This window comes from Ipomoea triloba, chromosome 13 (genome assembly GCF_003576645.1).
Source record: "Ipomoea triloba cultivar NCNSP0323 chromosome 13, ASM357664v1".
Taxonomy (NCBI): Eukaryota; Viridiplantae; Streptophyta; class Magnoliopsida; order Solanales; family Convolvulaceae; genus Ipomoea; species Ipomoea triloba.
The window spans coordinates 5791105-5801146 of NC_044928.1; the positions used below are offsets into that span (position 1 = coordinate 5791105).

General features: G+C 29.7%; 1 protein-coding gene across 1 annotated transcript; it reads right to left on the reverse strand.

The window, feature by feature from the left end:
- Positions 1-6630: 6630 nt before the first annotated feature.
- LOC116001733 (osmotin-like protein TPM-1) lies at positions 6631-7515 on the reverse strand. Its single transcript, XM_031241662.1, has one exon. It carries the CDS (start codon positions 7475-7477, stop codon positions 6791-6793), a length of 687 nt encoding a protein of 228 aa, XP_031097522.1. The 5' UTR covers positions 7478-7515; the 3' UTR covers positions 6631-6790.
- Positions 7516-10042: the final 2527 nt, after the last annotated feature.

The window sequence follows — 10042 nt, forward strand, 5'->3', positions numbered from 1 at the left end:
AATAGGAAACCTACTTTTAGGAATAAAAACCCTTTCAGGAATGAAACACTTCATTAAGAACCCATAACATTTTCCCTTCATCTACCAAAAAAAGAACCCATAACATTTTCCAACATATATCTTCTAACACTTATTATTTGAATACAATAATAGGGAGGAAATTTCACTCAATATTTTTGTCTTTATACGTCACTAATCATCACTTAAGTGTCTTATGAAATTACCACCTTTATTATATGAATCAATGTTTAGAAATAAATTATTTCCAGCAAGTTCCCATAGATTAAAGCTTATGGAAGCAACTAGGCATATTCTTCCTAGTTTACTAGATGATCGAGAATAGGCGGCGGCAAACGGAAGGGCAGAAGCAGACAGAACTCTCTGCCTGTCCTGTTTTGGATTTAAATGGACGTAGTGCGTCACTGGCGTTCAAAATTAAACAAGAATTTAGGGTGTGAAATTGACAGTGAGAGGTTGAGATGATGAATGAAACCACACAATTCATAATATAATATAGGACAGCTGTTAGTATATATGTGGAAGGTTGTTCGAAGAGAAGGAAAAGTCTCCTAATTAAGATTTAATTGATTAGGAGTCTCGATTAAGGCTATCCTTAACCCAGAAATTTCTCTCACTCTTTAAAATGTGTTTCACTTTAACATCATTAAATTTGTAAATTCTTCATTATTTGAAATTTGCATATTATATTATATATAATAACTAAATAATATAATAGGAAATAAAAAAAATAAAAAAGTACACAAATTAGATTTACCATGCTTTTTCTTCCACTTTTTCATTCTCTATCCTCTTGCTAATTTAGCAATTTCTTTCTCCTATTGCAACACACATGGCATTAAATAATAATAAATAAAAAAATTCTCTCTTGCCACATAGATTAGAAAGGGAGAGATTGGCAGGGTTGAATGATTTTTGCACCAAACGGTAATTGATTGACATTGAGACCATGTTTGGCAAAATTAGTTGAAAATGTAGCTGTTGAGAAGTAGTTGAAAATGGAAAAGGTATAAACCGGTTAGAAGGTGAAATCTGAAAAACTATTAAGTTAGCTATTATGCTTTAAAATGTTTGGTAAAATTAACTTTTTGATAAATTGATAAATGTAAAAAGACTAAAAATGACATTTTTTTATAAATTTTAAATAGTTTTAAATTTAAATAGGTATGTTTACATATTAAAATATAAAATAATAAAACCAATATCTACCATACTAATAAGAGCCAAAAACAAGTTAGGCCTATAATGGATAGAAAAAATGACGGTCAAATTATTAAATCAAATGGATAGTTGAGATTGTTTAGATATATATTTTTCCTTTGATATTTCTAAATTGATCCTTAATTGTTAACGTAATCATTGATTTCAATAAGAAATGTTGTAGGTTCGAACCTCATCCAAATCAAAGTTGACATAATTAAGTTCATCTCTATTTTACTCTTATTAAATTAAATAAATTAATAGCTACAAAAAAAATGATACATATGCATCTTTTTAATTTAGAATTATGTGTCTACAATGCATCTATTTAAAAAATTTATTATCAATAAATTAAATAAGAAAAATAATTTTATTAGTTATATTTTCTTTATTTTTCCAATGCAAAACTTATTTACAATCAAATTCATCAATTGATATTCATTTCATTATCCATTATCTTCTTTTTACACTCTTTTGTAATTAAATATCAAAGTTATAATACAAAATATTGTTATATATTTATTTACCAAATATTTTATTAATATCATGAAATTTTTTTTAAAAAAAATAGTTTGAAACTAATCATATTAACTACTTGGGGATTTGTTGACAAAGAGAGTATTCAGATGAAGGGAAACTACCTCGTACTAATATCTTTGGACTATATTATATTTAAAATAATGTTCAATTTTTTACTACTTTATCTAATCTTATTCCTTAAGCTATGGATTTCTTTATCCATAGTAACTTATTTAACAATAATGGTTGAAACAAATGAACCCCGAGTAGAACACCTAAAGGACTGATATGCTTTTGTGTTGATAATAATACATAAATGTTAATGATATCATTATTTTACATAGCTACATTTAAAACTCACTATTAAAATTGTCAATGTCGGGCAATAAAGCATAGTAACATACTTGATGCATTGAAAAGATGCCGAGACTACAATAATGCAACAATCAATTTAGAAAACCTAGAAAATGAAGAAATATCAAAATAATCATCATTGATTCATTTACTTATCCTATATGTAAAATACTTATTGTGCATTCATTAAATGCATTAAAACTAATATAAATTTAAAATTCATTTCATTTTCTAGATTGAACTTGTTTAGATTGATTACATGCAAAATCAATATCAACTTTCACACAAAAAATACCTGGTATTCCTACACCATAATCTTATTGCATGACGTTGTCATGTATACTACCAGCAGTTACCCAATTGCAAATAACACACTACCAACAAAAAAATAAGATAAATAGTGAAAATGAAAACAATGACAATATTACTCAAAAGAGAATTAAGAATACTTAGAAAAATTCAAACCAAAAGTACTATTTATATATTTAGACTATCGTTTTTAGACCAAGTATTTTGACTTTTGATTTGACAAAGTTGCAAACATTTATTTTAGTGACAATTATAATGATTTTCTATATTATCTTGCATTCATATGCTTTGAGTTACATATTTAAATTAACAAATTTGAGATTCAGTTATCTATGTATGAACATTTCCTCAATAATTCTGCATTGATATACTTTCAAATATTTATTTAAGTATAAACATTGGACATTAACCTATTAACACAATGCACGTGTAAAACTAGTATTTTAGTCAAATGTAAAGTAAGAAGATATATTTGAAAATATATAAAGTAAAACAAAATGTTTATAGTTTGTAAAATTGATTCATACAAAAATTAATGTTCAAACACACATATGTCAAATTGAAATTACAACCAAATTAAACATATTGAAAGATAAAATTAAAGGCCAAAAGAATTTTAATTAGAAGATTAATTAAAGGATGTCATTTATTTAAAATAAGCTCTTATTTTAATCTACTAACTTATTTTAAAAACATTACTAAATAGAGCTTATAACTTATTAGTAGATAAAAATATGTTATAAGCTCATAAATAAGCAATTATAAACGGCGGCAAGGGAATGATAGATATATTCTTACGCATCTAAACTTCGCATTTTAACCCATGACCTTGACTTAATAGAATATTAAGGATTGGTTTAAAAATTCAGAAAATAATTTTTTAATTTTCTTTATATTTAATTATTCAAATAAATAAAGTTAACAGCAGAAAATATTTATATTAGTTAGAAAAAGAAAAACATCTTTTTAAAAGAAAGTCTGTTCTTAAATTTTTAGTCGGTTCATTCGATTTACAGTTCAGAAGTGACGATTAACGATTCATATAATTGACAAGAACCGTAACAAGAAACATTATTTTATGGTTCTAACGGTTTTTTAACCAACTATTCTGATTCATGAATCCGTAATCCTTGTTCATGAATCAATGTTTAATCGATTTTTTTAAAAATAATTTAACTTTTAAATATAAGTAACTATTTGAATTTTAATTTTAAATAACAAATTAAAATATAAACTAAATAAACATGTTAAATTTTATATTTTAAAATTGAGAAAATACCAATTTTAGTACCATGACTATTGTTTTAGTACCAATTTTCATCCACGACTATTGTTGTAGTGTCAAAATTTATCGTGCCGGTCACCCATCCGTTTAAATAAAACGTGCAAAAATCTAAAATTATTAAGGGTATTTTCATCATTTTCAACTTAATATCCCAATTTGAGCATGGATAAATGGTTTGAAGTCTTAAGATCGATCAAAATTCTCAATTTTTGTCCTCATTTTATCTTAATTTGAGGAGGAGAACTGTGAATTGTGGTCGATCTTATGGCTTAAATCTCTTTATTCATTCTCAAATTTGAATATTGAGTTGAAAAGAACGAAAATGCCTTAAAAATTTTAAATTTCGACACGTTTTAAACAGATGTGTGACCGACGTGATAATTTTGGCACTAAAACAGTAATCGTGGGACCAAAATTGGTACTAAAATAATAGTCGTGGGACCAAAATTGATTAAAAAAAAATTAAACATGTGGACTAAAATTGTACATCATTTTGCTAATAGTCGTGGAATCAAAATTGATATTTTCTCTTTTAAAATTCGTATGTAAGTGTTAATTTTAAATGATTTACAATTTATTTTAAGGAAAAAAAAAGGAAAGAAAATAAGAGGGCTTCACTTTTAGTTTTACCAAGACTAAAATGTCCAATCTTCTTAAAATTTCAAAAAGAATAAAAACCCATGTAGAGACCTATCCTACTGTTGCAATCTAGAATGTTACTAATAATTGAAGTATGTGTTTCATCTCAACAATAATCTAAATTATTCATTTAACTTAATAATTTAACCGTCAATGTAACCATCTTATATACTCAAATGTAATACTAATTAGGAATATAAAATTTTTGTCACTTATAAGGAAAAATGTAATACTTTGAAGAAAAATGTATAATAATAATTTTACATTTTGATGTAAAACTATTATATTTTCCATTAAAAGTATTACATTTTCCATAATAAGTAATGTTCCCCTTACTTATAAGGAAAAATATAATACTTTTCAGGAAAAATGTAATAATGGCAGATGTTATTTTCCACAGCACTACAATGCCCAGGAAGAACACCCACGACCTTGGTTTCCGTCAGAAACTCAGTTTGTCTTTTTCTTTTTTAATTTTTTTGATAAATAATATTATTTTTAATATTATTATAAATATTTTTATATTCTAAATAAAATATTTAAAATATTTAATTATATAATTCTACTCATTTTTCAGAAAATGAACCAAACATCACTGTTGCAAAAATCCCCCGCCTAGGCGCTAGGCGCCCCTAGATCGAGGCGAATTGCTCCCTAGGCGTTTGCCTAGCGCCTAACTCGGCCGACTGGACCGAGTTGGCGACCGACTTGGCCGAATTTGGCGGAGTTAACTCGCCCAACGTGGCAGAGTTAGCCGAGTTAACCCAAGTGAGTCAGTCTTGTTAATTTTTTTATTATATTTATATATATTTAAATTTATTTATTTATATAAGTAAGAGAAGTAAGATATATATATATATATATATATATATAATACAGAGTATAATATATGACATACACCCATACATATGTATTATTTTTTTTATTTTTATAGGTCGCCGCCTAGACCGCTTAGGCGCTATCTAGGCGCTAGTCTATTGCCCGACTAGCGCCTAGCGCCTACTTCAACCATGTCAAACATACAAAGATAGTTTTATGTTGTGAAGCCAAACACGGGGAAGGAAAATGTTGTTTGAAAAATGACTTAATTTTTAGAAAATATTTTATAGAAATTATTTTCCTTCTTTCCAAACGGACCATTAGGTAATCCTAACCCAAATATCAACCCCTACTGATAAGTATAATTAAAAGATAGAAAAAAAAACATACAAGAAAAGAAACAAAACCACATACATGAAGTTGTACTGCAACTCACTGCACTTATTTACCCAAAAAAAAAGTTAGTTTATAGGTAAATTAGTGATGGCACTCATACAGCGAATCAGGTAGCTCACGTGCTTGCGCGGGCAACTGGTTCTTCCTCTGTCCTTGGTTTCTGGGATGATTCGCCTCCGGATTGTATTTCGTGTTTTTTTATGGTTTAATATAAGTTTTGCTGCTTTGGTTTTCAAAAAGTGATGACACTCATATGTATTTAATTCATCAATAAATTATATAATCAATCAATCATTCTGCGAATCAAGTTTTTTATGCTAGGGAAATTGTTTTTATGTCTGACTGTAAGAAATGTTTGACCATTCCATCGATCTTTATTATAAACGTTTCAGCCTATGATTAATGAATTAACTTCTTTATTTTCAAAAAAAAAATCTGTACGATTTTGTTAACTTGTAAGTATTTAATATGTAGGCAATTTGTAAGTATTTCAGTATTTCTTTTAGTGATATAACTGCAAAATATGTAGGTTATGTTTGGCAAACCTAGCTGAAAAGGTATATGAAAGTTGAAAAGTAGCTGAAAACTGAAAAGCTATAAGCTCGAAACTGAAATCTGAAGAGCTGTTAAACTAGCTGTTATGTTTAAAAGTGTTTGGTAAAATTAGTTTTTTGATAAGCTGATAAATGTAAAAAGACTAAAATGACATCTTCATACAATTTAAATAATTTTAAATTTAAATAGGTTTGTTTATATATTAAAATATAAAACAGTGAAATCAATATAAATTTAAATAAAATATAAAGAAATAACATATATTTGAAAATATATAAAGTAAAAAAAAATGTTTATAATTCATAAGATTAGTTCATACAAAAATTAATGTTCAAACACAAATGTCAAACTGAAATTACTACCAAACATAATGAAAAGAAAATGTCAAAAGGGTTTTAATTGAGAGTGGGTAAAAGGATGTCATTTATTTAAAATAATAAGGATAAAAAATGGAAAAAAGTTAAAAAGTTATTAGGAGAACATTACCAAACAAAGCTTATAGCTTATTAGTAGCTTAAAATAAGCTATAAGCTCTGCCAAACAGAGCCATAATCTTTATTTATGGGTATATTATTCTACTTCAAGCTTAGGTAATTAAACCTTTTTAACAAAGATTTCAAAGCATGCATGCATTTATCTTAACATAATTATAACGAGGCATTTATACTTCCACAAATCCCAACTTGATTATTTCGATCATGGGCAGAAGACAACCCTATAATCAGTGCTTCCAGCCGGACAAGCGAAAGTGCTGGTGGCATCATCCTGTGGAAAACTATAAGCATCGGGGCAGCTATTCTTGAAAAATCTTGAATAATCTGTAGGAGCACAAGGCCCATTGGTGCAGCAATACCCCGGTGTTCCAAAGGCGGTGCAAGGGCTATTACACCCTCTGGGAACCTTGAGAGCGGCGGGGCATTGGCCGTTGATATCAGCCGTGCATGAAATTTGGTGGCATTTGTGGGGTCCAGGTGTGGTGGGGCCAAAGCTCATGGGGATGTTGAACCCATCGACGAGAGAGATGTCGAAGAAGTCCACGTTGTTGTTGAATTGGTTTAGCGCGTACTCGGCCAGGGTGTTTGGCGGTTTGCCCCACCCGGTGCACTGCAACGCGCCACCGCAGTCACCGGTCTGGCATGAACCGCTTCCACTACCATCAAAGGTGCAATTTGTGCGGCCCCATATACGCGCTGCGGTCGTGCCGGATGGCGCGTTGATGCTCCAGCTTTGGCCTTGGTCGAGCCGTCGGCCGCCGCCAACTGGGGTTGCGGCTGCCCATACGGTGTAGGGGCAGTTGTTATGAACTTCAAAGCTGGCGGCGGAGCTAGATGTGAAGAGGCTGATGAGGAAGAGGAGCAATGGAAAAGTGGCTAAGCAATTCATATTTGAAAGTGAAATAATGCTTTAATTTGAATTGGTGTGTGATCAAAGTGAAGGCTTGCTCACTATTTATTTATAGTGTAATTAGGGTGAGACTATTCAACTTGAATTACTGTAAACTAGCTTGTAATAATCATATCGCCGCCACCCCATTTTGTCTCCTTGAATCCCCACGTTTAATCTTCGATTTCTCTGCTCCACAAAATATTATAGAGTGATACTTAACTTGAACCAAATTTTTACTCATGAATTAATTTTTATGGTAAGAAAGGGCTACCTGAAAGAGTGGAAGAGAACTATCTGATGCTTGTGATAAGATTTAAAGGGAACCAAAAAGTGTCGGGTTACTTAGTGAGGAGAAGAGTTTGAATTATGAATCGTACTGTGTTTAGACCAAACCTCTAATTATCATGAACTAATTTGTGTGGTAGAGTTAAAAATTTGACTTGAGGGTTGTTCTATACAAATACATTCATTCTCCTCACATAGGGTAAAGACAACTTTAATAAAATATTTTAAAAAAATAATACAATAATATATAACATCGCTTAAGCAGTGGTTAGACATCAAGACCCAGAATGTTATTACTGTTAGACATCAAGACCGATATCAAAATCCAAACATCACGTAAGCAGATAATTAGGCAGCGGATGGATGAGGAAAGAAAAGTATACTACATTCCGGATACGTAAGATATTTCCCAATTTTCTAATGTTTGATTATTAATGAAAAACTCATTTTAGTTAAAGAAAAAATGACTTATTTTAGTGAAAATGTCTTCTAAATTTTTATATCAAAGACATTTCTTGGATTTCATCTCACGCCTAATTCTTTTTCTCTCTTAGTGGTGTCAAATAGGCCAATAATTATCCTGGGATCACACTTGTGAGACCGTCTTACGGATCTTTATTCGTTAGACGGGTTGGGTCACGTCAAAGCACCATGCAAATGTCATACTTATATGTGCAAATATCATACTTATATGCTCAAATATAACACTAATCAAGAATACAATTTTTGTTACTTATAAGGGAAAAAGTAATACATTTTCCATAATAAGTAATGTTGACAAGTGACCCTTACTTATAAGGGCAAATATAATACTTTTGATGAAAAAAGTAATACTTTTAAATTGAAATGTAAAAGTATTGTATTTTCTCTTAAAAGAATTACATTTACCCTTGTAAGTAACAAAAATTTTATTCTTGATTAGTATTACATTTGAGCATATAAGTATGACATTTGTGCATATAAGTGTTACAATTGCATATTGACCCGACCCGACCCGACTCATGGTGAGACAGTGTCACACAAGTTTTTACCATTATCCTAACATCTGTTTAGTTGTTATTTAAATTAGAATGGACTAGTTCAGTTAAAATATGAATTTAATTGGATTGGGGTAAACAATAAAAACCTTAGCCCGACCTAGCTTATAACCGTTGTTATGCTATGGATCCGAGTCTACCTTGTAAGGCGGATCCGGGTCCAAAACAACGTCATTTTGCTTCAAAACGGTGCTGTCTGAATTTTAAAAAGAAATTGTTTCCTTGTCGTTTGCATGTCTTCAGAATTCATTCCTCTATATTCATAAATTTTTTAACTCTATATTCAAAATTTCATAATTATATATATATTCACAATTAAAGAACTCTATATTCAAAATTACAAAACTCTTTATTCATAATTGCGGAACTCTATATTCACAATTTTTTAACTATATATTTACAATTTTTGAACTCTATATTCACAATTTCATAACTCTACATTCACAATTAAGGAACTCTATATTCAAAATTATAAAACTCTATATTCAACCGTATAACACAATTTTTAAACTCTATATTCAAAAAAAATATCATTGGCTGAGGAAACGGTGCCACTAACGACTCCGTTATTCCAAACACGCGTTTTGGACCTAGGTCCACCTTGCAATGTGGACCTGGGTCCATAGCATAATTTTCCAGCTTAGAACTCATAAAATTAAAAAACATTTAAGTTTTTTTATTTAATTTTTAGTTTAGGCCCATTACATTCATCAATGGCCATTTAAAATATGGCAAATTATTGCATGGACCATGGTCCACACAGCTGTGTGGACCAAAAATAAAAAGTACATTATTTTTATACTGTAGGTACATTATTTTTGTACTGTAGATACATTATTTGACAGTATATATCAAATAATGTACCTTCAATACAAAAATAATGTACCCTAAAATAATGTATCTACAGTATAAAAATAATGTACCTTCAGTACAAAAATAATGTACTTTTTATTTTTGGTCCACACAGCTGTGTGGACCATGGTCCATGCAATAATGATTGTTAAAATATAAATTAGATTGGTCCCGCCAAAAAAATTAAAATCCTGGCTTGACCCGGAACCCAAAAGAAAATTAAATCATTTTTTCTTCAAGTTCTTTACTTAAGAGTTATAAAATTTAAGAATGTCAAACGAAATATGAGTCGAATCAGTTCATAATCTTAGCTTGACTAAACCAACATCCTCGAAAAGTAATTAATTTTTTTCTTCAATTTCTTTAGTTCATGATTATTATACTTATC

Coding starts and splice junctions, on each gene's coding strand:
- LOC116001733 (XM_031241662.1), bottom strand. CDS start 7,477: ATGAATTGCTTAGCCACTTTTCCATTGCTCCTCTTCCTCATCAGCCTC.